The sequence below is a fragment of the Salvelinus alpinus genome, chromosome 11 (assembly GCF_045679555.1).
Source record: "Salvelinus alpinus chromosome 11, SLU_Salpinus.1, whole genome shotgun sequence".
NCBI lineage: Eukaryota > Metazoa > Chordata > Actinopteri > Salmoniformes > Salmonidae > Salvelinus > Salvelinus alpinus.
Window position 1 is genome coordinate 36,932,448 of NC_092096.1, and position 23,157 is coordinate 36,955,604.

General features: G+C 39.4%; 1 protein-coding gene and 1 long non-coding RNA gene across 5 annotated transcripts in view; one reads left to right on the plus strand and one right to left on the minus strand.

Annotated features, from left to right (window-relative positions):
• LOC139534105 (uncharacterized) overlaps window positions 1-23,157 on the minus strand; it is a 982,995-nt gene that overhangs the window by 97,607 nt on the left and 862,231 nt on the right. The gene's annotated exons all lie outside the window — the stretch shown is intronic.
• LOC139534095 (ankyrin repeat and BTB/POZ domain-containing protein 3-A-like) overlaps window positions 1-23,157 on the plus strand; it is a 188,030-nt gene that overhangs the window by 81,721 nt on the left and 83,152 nt on the right. For all 4 annotated transcript variants that reach the window (XM_071332848.1, XM_071332846.1, XM_071332847.1 and 1 more), the window contains one exon: window positions 22,420-22,585. In XM_071332848.1, coding sequence (XP_071188949.1) covers window positions 22,420-22,585 — 166 coding nt within the window. The remainder of the gene's footprint in view (window positions 1-22,419; window positions 22,586-23,157) is intronic.

Here is a 23,157-nt window from a genome sequence, read left to right on the forward strand (position 1 = left end):
GAGGGGACAGCAAATTTACACTGTTATACAAGCTGTACACTCACTACTTTACATTGTAGCAAAGTGTCATTTCTTCAGTGTTGTCACATGAAAAGATATACTCAAATATTTACAAAAATGTGAGGGGTGTACTCACTTTTGTGATATACTGTAGATACACACGCAAACACACTACAAGTTAATGTTTTTAAATGTATCTAAATTGTAAAGTCTTTTGTCTAATGTATTTTATTGTTATGTGTCGGACCCCAGTAAGACTAGTTGTCGCCATTGGCATTGACTAATGGGGATCCTAATAAATAAAAATAAATAAAAAGATATCCGGATGTCACGATCGTTATAATGACTGGACCAAGATGCAGCGTGGTATGGTTCCATCCTCTTTATTTAGAAATGAAACTCAAAAGAAAACAAGGCGCAAAACAAAACGTGAAGCTACAATCATGCTCGCAGGCAACTATACATAGACAAGATCCCACAAAGCACAATGGGGAAAAGGCTGCCTAAATATGATCCCCAATCAGAGACAACAATAAACAGCTGCCTCTTATTGGGAACCATACCATGCCAACATAGATATATAATCACCTAGATAACCCACCCTAGTCACACCCCAACCTAACCAACATAGAGAAAATAAAGCTTTCTATGGTCAGGGTGTGACACCGGACTTGAGCCCCTGTTGTTTGAATTGAAGAGGGTAGTCAATAAACGCAGACTGAAGGAAATGAAGGATCTGTAAAAAAAATTGTACAGAGGAATGGTCTAAGATCCCTCCTAATGCGTTCTTCAATCTCATAAAACATTATAGAAAAAGGCTATACGTGCCGTTAAGCTCGCTAGGGAAGGGTGCACAAAGTATTAACTTCTGACACCTATTTCTTTTTAGATTACTTGTTAACTTCTCTAGGAAAGGGGGCAGCATTTTCACTTTTGGATGAAAAGCGTGCCCAGAGTAAACTGCCTCATACTCGGTCCCAAATGGTAATATATGCATATTATTATTAGTGTTGGATAGAAACCACGCTGAAGTTTCTAAAACAGTTTGAATCATGTCTGTGACTATAGCAGAACTTATTTGGCAGGCAAAACCCCGAGGACAAACCATTCAGATTTTTTGTTGTTGTTGAGGTTACTCTCTTTTCAATAGATTTCATTGGGAATCCAGATTTCTAAGGGACCTTCCTGCAGTTCCTATCGCTTCCACTGGATGTCAAAAGTCTTTAGAAATTGATTGAGGTTTTTCCTTTGAGAAATGAAGAAGTAGCCATGTTCAGAATGAGGCTCCATGCGCGTTCACGTGAGTGCAAGCTCTGTTCCATCGCAATTCTGAAGACACAGGAATACTCCGGTTGGAACATTATTGAAGAATTATGTTAAAAACATCCTAAAGATTGATTCAATACTTCGTTTGTCATGTTTTTACGGACTGTAATATAACTTTTTTAACTTTTCGTCCGTACTTTCCACTGGACCTGCCTGCGCGTCGTGAGTTTGGAAAGTGTACTGAACGCTAGAACAAGGAGGAAATTGTACATAAATGATGGACATTATCTAGCAAAACAAACATTTATTGTGGAACTGGGATTCCTGGGAGTGCATTCTGATGAAGATCATCAAAGGTAAGTGAATGTTTATATTGTTACTTCTGATTTCTGTTGACTGCATAATATGGCGGCTATATTTGTGTCTTGATTGGGCTCTTAGCGCCGACTCAGATTATTGCATGGTTTGCTTTTTCATAAAGTATTTTTGAAATCTGACACAGCGGTTGCATTAAGGAGAAGTGCAATAACAGTTGTATCTTTTAGCAATGTTTATTATGAGTATTCCTGTAAATTGATGTGGCTTTCTGCAAAATCAAAGGATGTTTTGTGACTTCTGAACGTAAGGCGCCAATGTAAACTCAGATTTTTGGATATAAATATGAACTTTACCGAACAAAACATGCATGTATTGTGTAACATGAAGTCCTATGAGTGTCATCTGATGAAGATCATCAAAGGTTAGTGATTAATTGTATCTATATTTCAGCTTTTTGTGAATCCTCTCTTTGGCTGGAAAAATGGCTGTGTTATTCTGTGAATAGGCACTCACCTAACATAATCGTTTGGTTTGCTTTCGTCGTAAAGCTTTTTTGAAATCGGACACTGTGGCTGGATTTACAACAAGTGTATTTTTAAAATGTTGTAAAATACATGTATGTTTGAGGAATTTGAATTATGGGATTTCTGTTGTTTTGAATTTGTTGCCCTGCACTTTCATTGGCTGTTGAAGAGGTGGGACGCTAACGTATCACGTACCCTAGAGAGATTAAACTAAATATTTTTCTCTGAGGAATTGTATTAGTATAAAATAATATAATTTCCTTTTTTAGCATATACTCAAGCTCAGTATTTGTATTATAAATTGTATTTTCTTTTTCCCCCTTTTTCCCCTTTCGAGCTTGTGTGAGGTTTGTGCAGGTCAGGAGACTGGACTTCACTGCAGCTTCAGTGAAATCAACCTTCTTGGTTGTGTGTGGTGCACACTTTTTTAAATCTATTTCACCTTCATTTAGCTAGACAAATCAGTTAAAAACAAATTCTTATTTACAATGATGGCCTACCAAAAGACCAAAAGGCCTCCTGCGGGGACAGGGGCTGGGATTAAATAGAAAAATATAGGACAAAACACACATCATGACAAGAGAAACACCACAACACTACATAAAGAGACCTAAAACAACATAGCATGGCATCAACACCACATGACAACATGGTAACAGCACAACATAGAATTCCTGACCTAGAATTCCCCACAATCAAATGCCGACCATATTATCTCCCAAGAGAATTCTCGTCGGTTATTGTCACAGCTGTGTATATCCCCCCTCAAGCCGATACCACAACGGCCCTCAAGGAACTTCACTGGACTCTATGCAAACTGGAAACCATATATCCTGAGGCTGCATTTATTGTACCTGGGGATTTTAAGAAAGCAAATTTGAGAACAAGGCTACCCAAATTCTATCAGCATAATGATTGTATCACTTGTGCGGGAAATACACTGGATCACTGCTACTCTAACTTCTGTGAAGAATACAAGGCCCTCCCGTGGGCAAATCTGACCACGACTCCATTTTGCTCCTCCCGTCCTATAGGCAGAAACTCAAACAGGATGTACCTGTGACAAAAACTATTCAACGCTGGTCTGACCAATCGGAATGCAATCTTCAAGATTGTTTGATTACACGGACTGGGAAATGTTCCGGGCAGCCTCAGAGAATATCGATTTATACGCTGATTCGGTGAGTGAGTTTCTAAGGAAGTGCATTGGAGATGTTGTACCCACTGTGACTATTAAAACCAACCCTAACCAGAAACCGTGGAAAGATGGCGGCATTCGCGCAAAACTGAAAGCGCGAACCACCGCATTTAACCATGGAAAGATGACTGGGAATATCGGCGAATACAAACAGTGTAGTGTTTCCCTCCACAAGGCAATCAAACAAGCGAAATGTCAGTATAGGGACAAAGTTGAGTCGCAATTCAAGAGCTCAGACACGAGACGTTAGTGGCAAGGTCTACCAGCAATCACCGACTACAAAAAGAAAACCAGCCACGTCACGGACACCGACGTCTTGCTTCCAGACAAACTAAAAACACTTATATTTGCATACCGCCCAAGACGATCCAGTTGCCATCACAATGCACACTGCCCTATCCCACCTGGACAAGAGGAATACCTATGTAAGAATGCTGTTCATTGACTACAGCTCATCATTCAACACCATAGTACCCTGCTAGCTCATCATTAAGCTTGAGGCCCTGGCTCTCAACCCCGCCCTGTGCAATTGGGTCCTGGACTTCCTGAAGGTCGCCCCCAGGTGGTGAAGGTATAACAATATCCACTTCGCTGATCTTCAACACTGGGGGCCCACAAGGGTGCGTGCTCAGCCCCCTCCTGTACTCCCTGTTCGCCCATGACTGCATGGCAATCCACACCTCCAACGCAATCATCAAGTTTGCAGACGACACAACAGTAGTGGGCTTGATTACCAACAAAGACGAGCCAGCCTACAGGGAGGAGGTGACGGCACTCTGAGTATGTCAAGAAGACAACCTCTCACTCAACACCAACAAAACATAATTAAATGATCGTAGACTTCAGGAAAGAGCAGAGGGAGCACCCCCCTATCCACATCGATGGGACAGCAGTGGAGAAGGTGGAAAGTTCCTCGGCGTACACATCACTGAAATGGTCACCCCAACACAGACAGTGTGATGAAGGTGCAACAGCGCCTCTTCAACCTCAGGAGGCTAAAGAAATTTGGCTTGTCACCTAAAGCCCTCAAACTTTACGGATGCGCAATTGAGCGCATCCTGTTCGGGCTGTATCACCACCTGGTACGGCAACTGCACCGCCCACATCCACAAGGCTCTCCAGTGGGTGGTGCGATCCGCACAACACATCACCGGGGGCAAACTACCTACCCTCCAGGACACCTACAGCACCCGATGTCACAGGAAGGCCAAAAAGATCATCACGGACAACAACCACCCGAGCCAATCCATGTCCACCCCGCTACCACGCAGAAGGCGAGGTCAGTACAGGTGCATCAAAGCTGGGACCGAGAGACTGAAAAACAGCTTCTGTCTCAAGGCCATCAGACTGTTAAACAGCCATCACTAACATTTAGTGGCCACTGCCAACATACTGACTCAACTTCAGCCACTTTAATAATGGGAATTGATGGGAATTTATGTAAAAATGTATCACTAGCCACTTTAAACAATGCCACTTAATATAATGTTTACATACCCTACATTACTCATCTCATATGTATATGTATATACTGTACTCTATATCATCTACTGCATCTTGCCATCTTTATGTAATACATGTATCACTAGCCACTTTAAACTATGCCACTTTATGTTTATATACCCTACATTACTCATCTCAGATGTATATACTGTACTCTATACCATCTACTGCATCTTGCCTATGCCGTTCTATACCATCACTCATTCATATATTTTTATGTACATATTCTTTATCCCTTTACACTTGTGTGTATAAGGTAGTAGTTGTGGAATTGTTAGGTTAGATTACTCGTTGGTTATTACTGCATTGTCGGAACTAGAAGCACAAGCATTTCGCTACACTCGCATTAACATCTGCTAACCATGTGTATGTGACAAATAAAATTTGATTTGATTTGAAGAAGGTAGAGACAACAGTACATCACGCGAAGTAGCCACAACTGTCAGTAAGAGTAGGATCTTATTTCAGCTCATGAAACATGGGACGAACACTTTAACCTCTAACGAGCCTCTACCCCGGGTCCGGGATCACCCCCCATCCCCCCACACACTGATTAGCATAGCTAGCATAGCTTCACAAGTAGATCGTAGCATCTAAATATCATTAAATCACAAGTCCAAGACACCAGATGAAAGATACAGATCTTGTGAATAAAGCCACCATTTCAGATTTTTAAAATGTTTTACAGGGAAGACAAAATATGTAAATCTATTAGCTAAACACGTTAGCAAAATACACAATTTCTTTGTCCACCATTTTTTCTCTCCACCAGTAGCTATCACCAATTCGGCTAAACTAAGATATTGATAGCCAATAACCTATAAAAAACCTCTTCAGATGACAGTCTGATAACATATTTATGGTATAGGATAGGTTTTGTTAGAAAAAAGTGCATATTTCAGGTAGAAATCACAGTTTACAATTGCACCGACCATCACAAGACGACTAGAATTACTATAGAGAGCAACGTGTATGACCAATTTACTCTTAATAAAACATTTCATAAGAATAGACAAAGCATAGCAATGGAAAGACCCAGATCTTGTGATTCCAGACAATATTTCAGATTTTCTAAGCGTTTTACAGCGAAAACACAATAAATCGATAAGTTAGCATACCACATGTGAAAACGTTACCAGAGCATCGATTCCAGCCAAAGAGCGCTATAACGTAATCACCGCCAAAATATATTAATTTTTTCACTAACCTTCTCAGAATTCTTCCGATGACACTCCTGTAACATCATTTTACAACATACATATACAGTTTGTTCGAAAAGGTGCATATTTAGCCATACAAAACCGTGGTTACACAATGAAAATACTAGGAAATCAAGCCTCAAAATGTCTGACGTCATCTATCAGAGTGATCTAGTTTAATTGAAAGCTAATCATATACTTGACTAAAAAATACAGGGTTGACAGGAATCGAAAGACAAATTAGTTCTTAATGCAACCGCTGACTTACATTTTTTAAATTATCCTTACTTTTCAATACAGGGTTCGCCAAGTGACGCGATAACAAACAAAATGGCGAAATATGCGTTTAAAATATTTCGACAGAACAACGATTTATCATATTAAATATTGCTTACTTTGAGCTGTTCTTCCATCAGATTCTTGGGCAATGTATCCTTTCTATGTTGTAATCTTCTTTTGGTCGATAGATGTCCTCTGTCCTTCGAAATATCCACTAACGATCGAACGGGTTCCCAAAACGTGTCCAAAGTTTCAGAGTGCACAACAAAGAAATTCCTCAAAATCGCACTAAACGGATATAAATTGCTATAAAACGGTTCAAATTAACTACATTATGATGTTTTTAACAACTATAACGACTAAAAACATGACCGGAGAAATATTACTCTCTAAACAACGATTTGGAAGGAGGCAGGTCTGATGCCCATCTTGCGCACGACGCATGCAGGAAGAGAGCGGTACTTCTACGTTTTCGTGTTTTATAGTGGCTGTGATTGTGCAATAGACTCCATTCAAAACGTGATGACGTACAGACACCCAGAGGAAGACGTAGGCAGTGTCGGTTTCTTCATAGCATTCACTGTCGCCTTAAAAACAGACTCCAGATCAGGGGTAAAAATTTCTGAAATCTGACCCCTGTCATGAAAAGTGCTGTAGATATTGTTCTGTACCACTCAGAGACAAAATTCCAACGGCTATAGAAACTAGAAAGTGTTTTCTATCCAATAATAACAATAATATGCATATTGTACGATCAAGAATTTAGCACGAGGCAGTTTAATTTGGAGACCCAAATATGCTAATGCGGAACAGCACCCCCTATAGTTCCAAGAAGTTAAATGTTGCGTTTATATTTTTGTTCAGTATAGATGAAGAGCCGAAATGAGTATAACATCCAGGCATTTTAACCACAACATTTCCCAAAATTCACACTATTTTCGAAATAGTGAGAATGTTTCCAGTTATTCATTAATTTCGGTAGTGCATCCCCATATCTAATTGATCAGCTGCAGTCAAAGCCCAAAATAGTATGACATCTGAGTATTTCAAGTATTCTTGACTTTCAAAAAGACCTTCTGAGATCTGAGAGGTTTGACAGTTTTAAGCAACATGGTAATAGCTCCAATTGTTCACTGATAGAAAACCTCCACCTAGCCTAAACTTATCAAATCCTCTCAGATCTCCACAAGTACATAGGCCGAAGGCTTGATTTCATTGTCTATCTATACCACTGCGAGTTAGCCTAGTAAACATGTCTCCACAACTGCTTATATGAAGGCATGTAACCTGTTTGGGACAGGACGCAGCATTTTCACGTTCGGATGAAAGTGTGCCCAGAGTAACCTGCCTGCTACTCAGGCCCAGAGGCTAATATATGCATATAATTAGTAGATTTGGATAGAAAACACTCTGAAGTTTCTAAAACTGTTTGAATTATGTCTGTGAGTATAACAGAACTCATATGGCAGGCAATAATCCGAGAAAAAAATCCAAACAGGAAGTGGAAATTCTGAGGCTGGTCGATTTTCAACCAAGCTCCCATTGAAAGCACAGCGAGATATGAGTTTGCACTTCCTACAGCTTCCACTAGATGTGAGCAGTCTGTAGAACTTTGTCTGATGCCTCTACTGTGAAGGGGGGCCGAATGAGAGGGGAATTAGTCAGGTCTGCCATGACCTGACCATTCTTTGACCATGCACGTTCACATGAGAGGGAGCTCCGTTCCACCACTCTTCTGAAGTTAATCTAATTCTACGGTCGGAACGTTATTCAAGATGTATGTTAACTTCTTGCAACTATAGGGGGTGCTGTTCCGCATTAGCATATTTGGGTCTCCAAATTAAACTGCCTCGTGCTAAATTCTTGATCGTACAATATGCATATTATTGTTATTATTGGATAGAAAACACCTTCTAGTTTCTATAGAAGTTGGAATTTTGTCTCTGAGTGGTACAGAACAAAATCTACAGCACTTTTCATGACAGGGGTCAGATTCCAGAAATTTTTACCCCTGATCTGGAGTCTGTTTTTAAGGCGACAGTGAATGCTATGAAGAAACCGACACTGCCTACGTCTTCCTCTGGGTGTCTGTACGTCATCACGTTTTGAATGGAGTCTATTGCACAATCCCAGCCATTATAAAACCACAAAATGTATAGGGACCGCCCTTTCTCGTCGCGCGCCTGAAGCGTGAAGGACATCGGACTTGCCTCATTCCAAATCCTTGTCTAACCAGCAATATTTCTCCGGTCATGTTTTCAGTCGTTATAGTTGTTAAAAACATCATAATGTAGTTAATTTGAACCGTTTTATAGCAATTTATATCCGTTTAGTGCGATTTTGAGGAATTTCTTTGTTGTGCACTCTGAAACTTTGGACACGTTTTGGGGTCCCGTTCGATCGTTAGTGGATATTTCGAAGGACAGAGGACATCTATCGACCAAAAGACGTTTATAACATAGAAAGGATACATTGCCCAAGAATATGATGGAAGAACAGCTCAAAGTAAGCAATATTTAATATGATAAATTGTTGTTCTGTCGAAATATTTTAAACGCATATTTCGCCATTTTGTTTGGTATAGCTTCACTTGGCGAACCCTGTATTGAAAAGTAAGGATAATTTTAAAAATGTAAATCAGCGGTTGCATTAAGAACTAATTTGTCTTTCGATTCCTGTCAACCCTGTATTTTTTAGTCAAGTATATGATTAGCTTTCGATTAAACTAGATCACTCTGAAAGCTGACGTTCCTCATTTTGAGGCTTGAGTTGTGACTATTTCCATTGTATAACCACGGTTTTGTATGGCTAAATATGCACCTTTTCGAACAAACTGTATATGTATGTTGTAAAATGATGTTACAGGAGTGTCATCGGAAGAATTCTGAGAAGGTTAGTGAAAAAATTAATATATTTTGGCGGTGATTACGTTATAGCGCTCTTTGGCTGGAATCGATGCTCTGGTAACGTTTGCACATGTGGTATGCTAACTTATCGATTTATTGTGTTTTCGCTGAAAAACGCTTAGAAAATCTGAAATATGGTCTGAAATCACAAGAACTGGGTCTTTCCATTGCTATGCTTTGTCTATTTTTATGAAATGTTTTATGATGAGTAAATTGGTCATACACGTTGCTCTATCTAGTAATTCTAGTCGATTTGTGATGGTCGGTGCAATTGTAAACTGTGATTTCTACCTGAAATATGCACTTTTTTCTAACAAAAACTATCCTATACCATGAATATGTTATCAGACTGTCATCTGATGGTTTTTTTTATAGGTTATTGGCTATCAATATCTTAGTTGAGCCGAATTGGTGATAGCACCTGAAGGAGTAAGAAACTGATGGAGTTAGAATAGTGGTGTATTTTGCTAACGTGTTTAGCTAATAGATTTACATATTTTGTCTTCCCTGTAAAACATTTTAAAAATCTGAAATGGTGGCTTTATTCACAAGATCTGTATCTTTCATCTGGTGTCTTGGACTTGTGATTTAATGATATTTAGATGCTACTATCTACTTGTGAAGCTATGCTAGCTATGCTAATCAGTGTGTGGGGGGGGGGTGGGGGGTGATCCCGGACCCGGGGTAGAGGCTCGTGAAAGGTTAACAACATTCTAAAGATTGATTTAGTACATCGTTTGACATGTTTCTACTGACTGTTATGGAACTTTTGGACATTTCGTCACGTTGTAGTGGATGTGCTAACGCACTAACCAAAGTAGCTAATTGGACATAAATAACGGACATTATCGAACAAATCAAGCATTTATTGTGGACCTGGGATACCCAGGACTGCATTCTGATGAAGTTCATCAAAGGTAAGGAAACATTTATCATGTATTTTCTTGTTTCTGTTGACCCCAACATGGCGGCTCATTTGGCTATTGTTCTGAGCTCCGTCTCAGATTATTGCATGATTAGCTTTTTTCGTAAAGTTTTTTTGAACTCTGACACAGCGGTTGCATTAAGGAGAGGTATATCTATAATTCCATGTGTATAACTTGTATTATCATTTACATTTATGATGAGTATTTCTGTTGAAATGATGTGGCTATGCAAAATCACTTGATGTTTTTGGAACTAGTGAATGTAACGCGCCAATGTAAACTCAGATATTTTGTTATAAATATGAACTTTATCAAACAAAACATGCATGTATTGTGTAACATGAAGTCCTATGAGTATCATCTGATGAAGATAATCAAAGGTTATTGATGAATTTTATCTCTATTTCTGCTTTTTCTGACTGCTATCTTTCGCTGGAAAAATGGCTGTGCTTATTGTGGTTTGATGGTGACCTAACATAATCGTTTGTGGTGCTTTCGCTGAAAAGCATATTTGAAATCGGACACGTTGGTGGGATTAACAACAAGAATACCTTTAAAATGATATAAGACACATGTATGTTTGAGGAATTTTAATTATGAGATTTCTGCTGTTTGAATTTGGCGCCCTGCACTTTCACTGGCTGCTGTCATATCGATCCCGGTAGCGGGATGCAGCCATAAGAAGTTTTAACAAGAAGTTAAGCTTTTAATTGATGTATGACACGTATTTTCATGGAAGTTTAATATTACGATTTCTGTCATTTGAATTTGGCGCTCTGCAATTTCACCGGATGTTGTCTAGGTGGGTCGCTTGAGGCACGCCTAACCCAAAGAGGGTAATTACAAACTTCCAGATGAGCTTCAATACCATACAACACTCCTTTCATGGTCTCCAACTAATCTTAAATGCAAAGTAAAACTAGATACATGCTCTTCATCCGATCGCTGCCCGCACCCGCCCGCATATCTAGCATCACTTCTCTGGACGGTTCTGACTTAGAATATGTGGTTCAACTACAAATACCTAGGTGTCTGGTAAGACTGTAAACTCTCCTTCCAGACTCGCATCTCCAATCCAGAATTAAATCTAGAATCGGCTTCCAATTTTGCAACAAAACATCCTTCCCTCATGCTGCCAAACATACCCTTGTAAAGCTGACTATCCTACCGATCTTTGACATCGGCAATGTCATTTACAAAATAGCCTCCAACACGTTATTCAGCAAGCTGGATGTAGTCTACCGCAGTACCATCCGTTTTGTCACCAAAGCCCCATATACTACCCACCACTGCGACCTGTATGCTCTCGTTGGCTGGCCCTCGCCTTCATATTCGTCGCCAAACCCACTGGCTCCAGGTCATCTATAAGTCTTTGCTAAGTAAAGCCCTATAACCTTTGATTATCTCAGCTCACTGGTCACCATAGCAGCACCCACCCGTAGCACACACTCCAGCAGGTATATTTCACTGGTCATCCCCCAAAGCCAACTCCTCATTTGGCCGCCTTTCTTTCCAGTTCTCTGCTGCCAATGACTGGAACAAATTGCAAAAAATCACTGAAGCTGGAGTCTTATGTCTCCCTCACTAACTATAACTTCTTGTCAATATGGGGGCGCTGTTTCCACTTTGGAAAAAATTGTGCCCAAATTAAACTGCCTCGTACTCTATTCTAGATCGTACAATATGCATATTATTATTACTATTGGATAGAAAACACTCTCAAGTTTCTAAAACTGTTTGAATTATATCTGTGAGTAAAACAGAACTCATTTTGCAGCAAACTTCCAGACAGGAAGTGAAAAATCTGAAAAAGATGCTATGTTCCAGAGCCTGCCTATTGAATTGCCTTATATTTATGGATATGCATGCACTGCATGCACCTTCCACTAGATGTCAACAGGCAGTGGAAGGTGGAATGGGGTGTCTAGCTTGATCTGAGGTCGAACAAGAGCTCTTGGAATGATGTGACCAGAATTTCCTTTGTCTACCAGTGCGCGGGAAGTACCTCCATATTGTCTTATGATAAGCGTTCGGTATACACGGCTAATATCTCCGGCTTTGTTTTTATTTGATACATATTAGAAAAACATCATAAAGTAGGTTTTTTCAACCGAGTTTCATCAGTTTATTCAACGTTTAATGGGACTTTTGGAGTTTTCCGTTCTATGCGTCAAGAGAAGATGGGCATGTTCGCGCCACATGGCTAGCCTTGTGGAGCGAATTCGACAGGAGAGAAGGACATTCTAAAACCAAACAACGATTTATTCTGGACAAAGGACTCCTTGTACAAGATTCTGATGGAAGCTCAGCAAAAGTAAGAACAATTTATGATGTTATTTAGTATTTCTGTGGAAAATGTTTAGTCCTATTATCCGCTGTCTCGCTATAACGTAAGCTGTTTGTTATGGTAAAGTTACTTTAAAAAATCTAACACGGCGGATTCATTAACCTCTAACGAGCCTCTACCCCGGGTCAGGGATCACCCCCCATCCCCCCACACACTGATTAGCATAGCTAGCATAGCTTCACAAGTAGATAGTAGCATCTAAATATCATTAAATCACAAGTCCAAGACACCAGATGAAAGATACAGATCTTGTGAATAAAGCCACCATTTCAGATTTTTAAAATGTTTTACAGGGAAGACAAAATATGTAAATCTATTAGCTAAACACGTTAGCAAAATACACAATTTCTTTGTCCACCATTTTTTCTCTCCACCAGTAGCTATCACCAATTCGGCTAAACTAAGATATTGATAGCCAATAACCTATAAAAAACCTCTTCAGATGACAGTCTGATAACATATTTATGGTATAGGATAGGTTTTGTTAGAAAAAAGTGCATATTTCAGGTAGAAATCACAGTTTACAATTGCACCGACCATCACAAGACGACTAGAATTACTATAGAGAGCAACGTGTATGACCAATTTACTCTTAATAAAACATTTCATAAGAATAGACAAAGCATAGCAATGGAAAGACCCAGATCTTGTGATTCCAGACAATATTTCAGATTTTCTAAGCGTTTTACAGCGAAAACACAATAAATCGATAAGTTAGCATACCACATGTGAAAACGTTACCAGAGCATCGATTCCAGCCAAAGAGCGCTATAACGTAATCACCGCCAAAATATATTAATTTTTTCACTAACCTTCTCAGAATTCTTCCGATGACACTCCTGTAACATCATTTTACAACATACATATACAGTTTGTTCGAAAAGGTGCATATTTAGCCATACAAAACCGTGGTTACACAATGAAAATACTAGGAAATCAAGCCTCAAAATGTCTGACGTCATCTATCAGAGTGATCTAGTTTAATTGAAAGCTAATCATATACTTGACTAAAAAATACAGGGTTGACAGGAATCGAAAGACAAATTAGTTCTTAATGCAACCGCTGACTTACATTTTTAAAATTATCCTTACTTTTCAATACAGGGTTCGCCAAGTGACGCGATAACAAACAAAATGGCGAAATATGCGTTTAAAATATTTCGACAGAACAACGATTTATCATATTAAATATTGCTTACTTTGAGCTGTTCTTCCATCAGATTCTTGGGCAATGTATCCTTTCTATGTTGTAATCTTCTTTTGGTCGATAGATGTCCTCTGTCCTTCGAAATGTCCACTAACGATCGAACGGGACCCCAAAACGTGTCCAAAGTTTCAGAGTGCACAACAAAGAAATTCCTCAAAATCGCACTAAACGGATATAAATTGCTATAAAACGGTTCAAATTAACTACATTATGATGTTTTTAACAACTATAACGAGTAAAAACATGACCGGAGAAATATTGCTGGTTAGACAACGATTTGGAATGAGGCAAGTCCGATGTCCTTCACGCTTCAGGCGCGCGACGAGAAAGGGAGGTACCTCTACGTTTTGTTGATTTATAGTGGCTGTGATTGTGCAATCGATTCCATTCAAAACGTGATGACGTACAGACACCCAGAGGAAGACGTAGGCAGTGTCGGTTTCTTCATAGCATTCACTGTCACCTTAAAAACAGACTCCAGATCAGGGGTAAACATTTCTGAAATCTGACCCCTGTCATGAAAAGTGCTGTATATATAGTTCTGTACCACTCAGAGACAAAATTCCAACGGCTATAGAAACTAGAAAGTGTTTTCTATCCAATAATAACAATAATATGCATATTGTACGATCAAGAATTTAGCACGAGGCAGTTTAATTTGGAGACCAAAATATGCTAATGCGGAACAGCACCCCCTATAGTTCCAAGAAGTTAAGAACCAGTATATCTTTCATTTGCTGTCCAACATGTATTTTTTAGTAAAGTTTATGATGAGTTCTTTGGTCAGATTAGGTGAGTGTCCAAACTAGCTCCGGACAATTTGGTGAATCGATGCTACATATTCACAATGTATAACCACGGTTTGCAGCTCTAAATATGCACATTTTCGAACAAAACATAAGTGTATTGTATAACCTGATGTTATAAGACTGTCATCTGATGAAGTTGGTCAAGGTTAGTGATTCATTTTGTCAATAGGGGGTGCCATTTGCACTTTGAAATAATTCGTTCCCAAATTAAACTGCCTCGTACTCAATTCTTGCTCGTACAATATGCATATTAGTATTACTATTGGATAGAAAACACTCTCTAGTTTCTAAAACCATTAGAATTATTTCTCTGAGTGAAACAGAACTCATTCTGCAGCACACTTCCTGTCAAGAAGTGAGATTTCTGAAATCGAGGTCTCTGTTCCAGGGTCGGTTTATAAATTCCCTTGTAAGCTATGGGGCTACATGCACTGCATACGCCTTCCCCTAGATGTCAGTAAGCGGTGAGACTTTGAATGGAGTGGATAGCACCATCTGGGGGAGTATAAAGCCTCTTGGAACGGAAGGACCGACCTTTTCAACGCGGGGCCTGACGCAGGAGGGACACCAGCATGGCGTCCTGAAAAGCTTTCAGTTTAGCAGTTCTATATCTCCGGCTCTGATTTAATTTGTTTTTTGTCTTAAAAACTTCATAAGGTAGTTAATTTAAACCGACTTATAGCAGTTTATATCAGTTTATTGCGATTTTCTGGAGTTTCTTTGTCAGGCGTTATCGCGAGTTGGGCACCTCTCCGGTACATCGCTGGCGTTAGCAGCTAATTCTACAGGAGTAGAGGACATCTTTCAACCAAAAGACGATTGTTCTGGACAAAGGACCACTTGCCCAAGATTCTGATGGAAGCTCATCAAAAAGTAAGAGCTATTTATGATGTTAATTCGTATTTCTGTGGAAAAATGTAAAATGATTAGTCCGCCATTAATTTCGGCATGGTCTCGCTGTAACGCACGCTGTATGTCGAGTAACGTTAATTTTAAAAATCTAACACAGCGGTTGCATTAAGAACTAATGTATCTTTCATTTGCTGTCCAACCTGTATTTTTTAGTCAAGTTTACGATTAGTTATCGATTAGATTAGGTGCCTCTCCAAGATGGCGCCGGAACAGATTGCTTCAAGTTTGGCTACAATTCACATTGTATAACCACGATTTGTGCCGTTAAATATGCACATTTTCGAACAAATCCTATATGTATTGTGTCATATGATGTTACAGGACTGTCATCTGATGAAGTATATGAAGGTTAGTCAAAAATTATATATCTTTTGCTGGTTTGTTAGGATCGCTAACCTTTGCTGCTGGTAAACGGCTTGTGTTTCTGGCTATTGTGGTAAGCTAATATAATGCTATATTGTGTTTTCGCTGTAAAACACTTAAAAAATCTGAAATATTGGCTGGATTCACAAGATGTTGGTCTTTCATTTGCTGTATGCTGTGTATTTTTCAGAAATGTTTTATGATGAGTATTTAGGTATTTGACGTTGGTCTCTATAATTATTCTGGCTGCTTCGGCACTATTTCAGATTGCAGCTGCAATGTAGAACTGTGATTTATACCTGAAATATGCACATTTTTCTAACAAAACATATGCTATACAATAAATATGTTATCAGACTGTCATCTGATGAAGTTGTTTCTTGGTTAGTGGCTATTTATATCTTTATTTGGTCGAAATTGTGATAGCTATCTATGCAGGAAAAAAATTGTGGGAAAAAAAAGTTGTGTCTTTTGCTATCGAGGTTAGCTAATAGATTTACATATTGTGTCTTCCGTGTAAAACATTTTAAAAATCAGAAACGATGGCTGGATTCACAAGATGTGTATCTTTCATCTGGTGTCTTGGACTTGTGATTTAATGATATTTAGATGCTAGTATTTACTTGTGACGCTATGCTAGGCTATGCTAGTCAGCTTTTTTACTGATGGGGATGCTCCCGGATCCGGGATTGTGTGCAACTAGAAGTAAATTTTATATCTTTTGCTGTTTTTTGCGATCGCTACCTTTTGCTGCTAATAAATGCATTTCTGTGTTTGGCTATTGTGGTAAGCTAATATAATGCTAAATTGTGTTTTAGCTGTAAAACACTTAAAAAATCGGAAATATTGGCTGGATTCACAAGATGTTTATCTTTCATTTGCTGTACACCATGTATTTTTCAGAAATGTTTTATGATGAGTATTTAGGTATTTCACGTTGCTCTCTGTAATTATTATGGCTGCTTTGGTGATATTTTTGATTGTAGCTGCAATGTAAAACTATGATTTATACCTCAAATATGCTTATTTTCGAACGAAACATACATTTATTGTATAACATGTTATTAGACTGTCATCTGAAGAAGTTGTTTCTTGGTTAGTGACTAATTATATCTCTATTTGGTCGGTTTTGTGATAGCTACCTATGCGGTAGAAAAATTGTGAAAATATGCGGTTGAGTCTTTTGCTATTGTGGTTAGCTAATAGAAATACATATTGTGTTTTCGCTGTAAAACATTTTAAATATCGGAAATGATGGCTGGATTCACAAGATGTTTATCTTTCATTTGCTGTATTGGACTTGTGATTTCATGAAAATTATATTATATGATATCCCTGTCGCGTTAGGCTAGGCTATGCTAGTCAGCTCATCCCGATATTGTTATTTCTTTTTTTGCTCCTTTGCACCCTAGTATCTCTACTTGCACATTCATCTTCTGCACATCTATCACTCCAGCGTTTAATTGCTAAATTGTAATTATTTCGCCACTTTGGCCTATTTATTGTTTCACCTCCCTAATCTTACTACATTTGCACACACTGTATATAGACTTTTGTGTTATTGACTGTACGTTTGTTTATCCCATGTGTAAGGAGCTGTGTAAGGACATAATCAAAGAAGAAAATGCTCATCCAGAGGCAGCGCTCCTAGTGGCCTTAATGTAGGGAAACTTTCATATTTTTTACCTAATTTCTACCAGCATGGCAAATGTGCAACCAGATAATTTTTTTACAACTCTAGACCACCTTTACTCCAAACACAGAGACGTGTACAAAGCTGTCCCTTGCCCTTCATTTGGCAAATCTGACCATAATTCTATCCTCCTAATTCCTGTTTACAAGCAAAACCTATAGCAGGAAGTGCCAGTGACTCGCTCAATACGGAAGTGGTCAGATGACGTAGATGCCAAGCTACAGGTCTGTTTTTCTAGCACAGACTGGAATATGTTCCGAGATTCATCCGATGGCATTGAGGAGTATACCTTATCAGTCACCTGCTTCATCAATAAGTGCATCGATGATGTCGTCCGCACAGTGACCTTACGTACATACCCCAACCAGAAGCCATGGATTACAGGCAACATCCGCACTGAGCTAAAGGGTAGAGCTGTCTCATTCAAGGAACTTTTTTTTCAAGGAGCTCTAACACGGACGCTTATAAGAAATCCCGCTATGCCCTCCTGTCAACCATCAAACAGATAAAGCCTCATTACAGGACTAAGATTAAATCCTAAAACACCGGCTCCAACGCTCATCAGGATGTGGAAGGGCTTGCAAACTATTAGACTAGAAAGGGAGGCCCAGCCGCGAACTGCGCAGTGACACAAGCCTACCAGATGAGCTAAATGACTTCAATGCGTGCTTTGAGGCAAGCAACACTGAAGCAAGCATGACAGCACCAGCTGTTCTGGAGGACTGTGATCAGGTCAACATTCACAAGACAGATTACCAGAACGTGTACTCAGAGCATGTGATGACCAACTGGCATGTCTTCACTAACATTTTCAACCTGTCCCTGACCGAGTCTATAATACTGACGTTTCAGGCAGATCCCCATAGTCCCTGTGCCCAAGAACATCAAGGTAACCTTCCTAAATGACTACCGACCCATAGCACTCACATCTGTAGCCATGAAGTGCTTTGAAAGGCTCGTCATGGCTCACAATACCATTATCCCAGAAACCCTAAACCCACCCCAAATCACATACCGCCCCAAAAGATCCACAGATCTCCACGCAATCTCTATTGCGCTCCACCATGCCCTTTCTCACCTGGACAAAACTAACACTTACGTGAGAATACTGTTCATTGACTACAGCTCAGCGTTCAACACCATAGTGCCCTCAAAGCTCATCACTAAGCTAAGGACCCTGGGACTAAACATCTACCTCTGCAATTGAATCTTGGACTTCCTGACTGGCCACCTCCAGGTGTTAAGGGTAGGCAACAACACATCTTCTGTGTTCATACTCAACACCGGGCTCTTCAGCGGTGCGTGCTTAGTCCCCTCCTGTACTCCCTGTTCACCCATGACTGCATGGCCAAGCATGACTCCAACACCATCATCAAGTTTGCCGAAGTTTGCCAAAACGATGGTAGGCTTGATCACCGACAACGATGAGACTGCCTATAGGGAGGAGGTCAGAGACTGGCAGTGTGGTGCCAGGACAACAACCTCCCCCTCAATGAGATCAAGATCATAGTCACTTTACCCCTACCTATATGTATATTTTACCTCAATTTCCAATTTCCTCTTATTATTTTACTGTAAGGTTGTATTTGGCGCATGTGACAAATACAATTTGATTTGATCGATGTGGCTCAGCATTCACCCGACTCTACGTCAAGCCTGGTCAATATTCCATTTCATATTTTGATGGTGTACGTGCAGGCCAGCAGTATATCATCGATTATTTACAGACAACCGTTCAAAAGTTTGGGGTCACTTAGAAATTCTTGTTTTTGAAAGAAAAGTTATTTTTTTGTCCATTTAAAATCACATCAAATTGATCAGAATAATTTCTCACAAGTCCTCAACTGGCAGCTTCATTAAATGTTTCCCGCAAAACACCAGTCTCGACGTCAACAGTGAAGAGGCGACTCTGGGATGCTGGCCTTCAAGGCAGAGTTGCAAAGAAAGAGCCATATCTCAGACTGGTCAATAAAAAGAAAAGATTAAGATGGGGAAAATAACACAGACACTGGACAGAGGAACTCTGCCTAGAAGGCCAGCATCCCGGAGTCGCCTCTTCACTGTTGCCGTTGAGACTGGTGTTTTGCAGGTACTGTTTTTTTGCAGGTGTTTTGCAGGCGGTCAAAACATGCAGACAAATACATCCTAATAGTACCAGTAAAGTTCGTCGAAACATGTCAAACAATGTTTATAATTAATTATCAGGTTGTCAATTGTCTAAATAATCGATAACATTTCAACCGGACAATAGCGTATTCAATAGACAAGAAAAACAATGAAGGGCGCGCACTCGGTCGCGCACACTCGGTCATGCGCAAAACCAGCACCACATGATTCTACAGTCCACTGAGAGAAAGGTCTCATTCTTCTTCATTTTTCAGAAAACAAGCCTGAAACAATGTCTAAAGACTGTTGACATCTAGTGGAAGCCATAGGAACTGTAATCTGGGTCCTAACCCATTCAATACTCTATAGGCATTCAATTGAAAATACCCACATCAAACAAATCCCACTTCCTGGATGGATTTTCCTCAGGTTTTCGCCAGCCATATCAGTTCTGTTATTCTAACAGACATTATTTTAACAGTTTTGGAAACTTTAGAATGTTTTCTATCCAAATCTTATATGCATATCCCAGCTTCTGGGCCTGAGTAACAGGCAGTTTACTTTGGGCACGCTTCTCACCCAGACGTCGAAATACTGCCCCCAAGCCATAAGAAGTTAATTAAGGACAAGAAAGTCAAGGTATTGGAGTGGCCATCACAAAGTCCTGACCTCAATCCTATAGAACATTTGTGGGCAGAACTGAAAAAGCGTGTGCGAGCAAGGAGGCCTACAAACCGGACTCAATTACACCAGCTCTGTCAGGAGGAATGGGCCAAAATTCACCCAACATGTTGTGGAAGGCTACCCGAAACATTTGACCCAAGAGGCAATACTTTTTAATACAAATACAAATTGTGTATGTAAACTTCTAACCCACTAGGAATGTGATGAAAGATATAAAAGCTGAAAAAAATATTCTCTATTATTCTGACATTTCACATTCTTAAAATAATGTGGTGATCCTAACTGACCTAAAATAGGGAATTTTTACTAGGATTGAATGTCTTGAATTGTGAAAAACTGAGTTTAAATGTATTTGGCTAAGGTGTATGTAAACTTCCGACTTCAACTGTGACATATTTTGATTTCAACACCTTCTTGGTTACTACATGATTCCATATGTGTTATTTCATAGTTTCGAGTCTTCACTATTATTCTACAATTTTAAAAATAGTAAAAATAAAGAAAAACCCTTGAATGAGTAGGTGTCCAAACTTTTGACTGGTACTGTATATGCACTAATCATTATTGTTTGGGTTGTTTTAATGTAAAGTATTACTGCCATGTGTTTAAACTGCCTTAGGAAATGCACAAAGCATTGTAGCATTATATACCAGATCACCACACGAGATCTTTAGAATCCATCATCATTTGTGGCAGATTCCCTCTTTTGATGATGTAGTAGTTTGCAATTTGATATTTATGGTAGCATTCAACATGCTATATGAATGTGTAAAAGTATTAAAACCTTTCTAGGACACACGTTCCGCTAGCGGAACCCCCCCCCCCCCAACATTCCGCTGAAAAGGCAGCGCACGAAATTCAAAACTATTTTAGAAATATGTAACTTTCACACATTAACAAGTCCAATACAGCAAATGAAAGATAAACATCTTGTTAATCTACCCATCGTGTCCGATTTTAAAATGTTTTACAGCGAAAACACAACATATATTTATGTTAGATCACCACCAAATCCAAAAAACACACAGCCATTTTTCCCAGCCAAAGATAGTCACACAAAAGCAGAAATATAGATAAAATGAATCACTAACCTTTGATAATCTTCATAAGATGACACTCATAGGACATCATGTTACACAATACATTTATGTTTTGTTCGATAATGTGCATATTTATATCCACAAATCTCGGTTTACATTGGCTCCATGTTCAGAAATGCCTCCAAAATATCCGGAGTAATTACAGAGAGCCACGTCAAATAACAGAAATAATCATCATAAACTTTGATGAAAGATACATGTTTTACATATAATTAAAGATATACTGGTTCTTAATGCAACCGATGTGTCAGATTTTTTTTAAACTAGTAAAAAGCAAAATTTCTCCTCCATGTTGGAGTCAACAGAAATACAAAATTACATCATAAATATTCCCTTACCTTTGATTATCTTCATCAGAATGCAATGCCAGGAATCCTATTTCCATAATAAATCGTTTTTTTTGTTCAATAATGTCCATTACTTATGTCCAATTAGCAACTTTAGCTAGCATGTGTAGTACACATGTCCAAACACTGGCGCAGGTGAAGGCAAACGTCGGACGAAAACTTCAAAAAGTTATATTACAAGTCGAATAAATTGGTCAAACTTAGTAGAGAATCAATCTTCAGGATGTTGTTATCATATATATCCAATAATGTTCCAACCGGAGCATTTCTTCATGTCTGTATAAGTAATGGCACACATGGCCATTCCATGACTAGCGCGCGTGACCAGGAACTAGCATTCTGCCAGACCACTGACTCAAATAGCTCCCATCCGGCCCCACATCACACTAGAGGCTTCATTCCACGTTCTACTGACTGTTGACATCTAGTGGAAGGCGTAGGAAGTGCAAACAGATCCATATATTACAGGGAATTGAAAAGGTGATGACTTTCACATCGACCCTCAGAATTCTCACTTCCTGTTTGGAAGTTTGCCTGCCATATGCTCACAGACATAATTCAAACAGTTTTAGAAACTTCAGAGTGTTTTCTATCCAATAGTAATAATAATATGCATATATTATCATCTGGGACAGAGTAGGAGGGAGTTCACTTTGGGCACCAATTCATCCAAAAGTGAAAATGCTGTCCCCTATCCCAAATAAGTTTTAATCATCCTTATCCCTCCCTCAGGGCAGACGATTGCATCTGTGCTACCCGGAAGCTGGATGCGGCGTCCACAGAGGCTAAGTTTCTGCAGGACCTGGGTTTCCGCATGCTCAACTGTGGCCGGACAGACCTCGTGAAACAGGCGGCCAACCTACTGGGGCCTGATGGTATCAACAGCATGAGCGAGCAGGTCCGAGAGATACACACTTACACATATTAGACACACAAGCTCGACATGCACTTACAGTACAGTACGTACAGTAAAAACCTACACATGTGACCAGATTTCTCTGTGAGCTTAAGTCAAATGTTAATCTTTTTTATAGAAGTACCGACTCAGACCCTTTTGAATCTCTATCATACACTGTAGTTGGAGGAATCATGGGAATGTTATGCTGCTTCGACAGTTTATACACTTTCAGCATACTGCAAGTGGGTGTATGGAAAACTAACAGGTAACTAGGCACGTTTTGCATGGCTGCTTCCTTGTAAGGTAGCTTAGAGGTTACGCACATTAGGCCAATAACTGAAAGGTCGCTGGTTTGAATCCCCGAGCAGACTAGTTGAAAAATCTGTCAATATGCCCTTTAGCAAGGCACTAAACCCTAATGGCCCCTGTAAGTCGCTCTGTATACTATGAAAGTGTCTGCTAAAACATTCAAGTTTATTTAGTTTTTAAAATTATCCCAAGTAGGAGAAAATGCCATTGAAAGATTTTGCTTAGTTTTTCACACATGCTAGTGAGCTCTTATTTGTTAATGC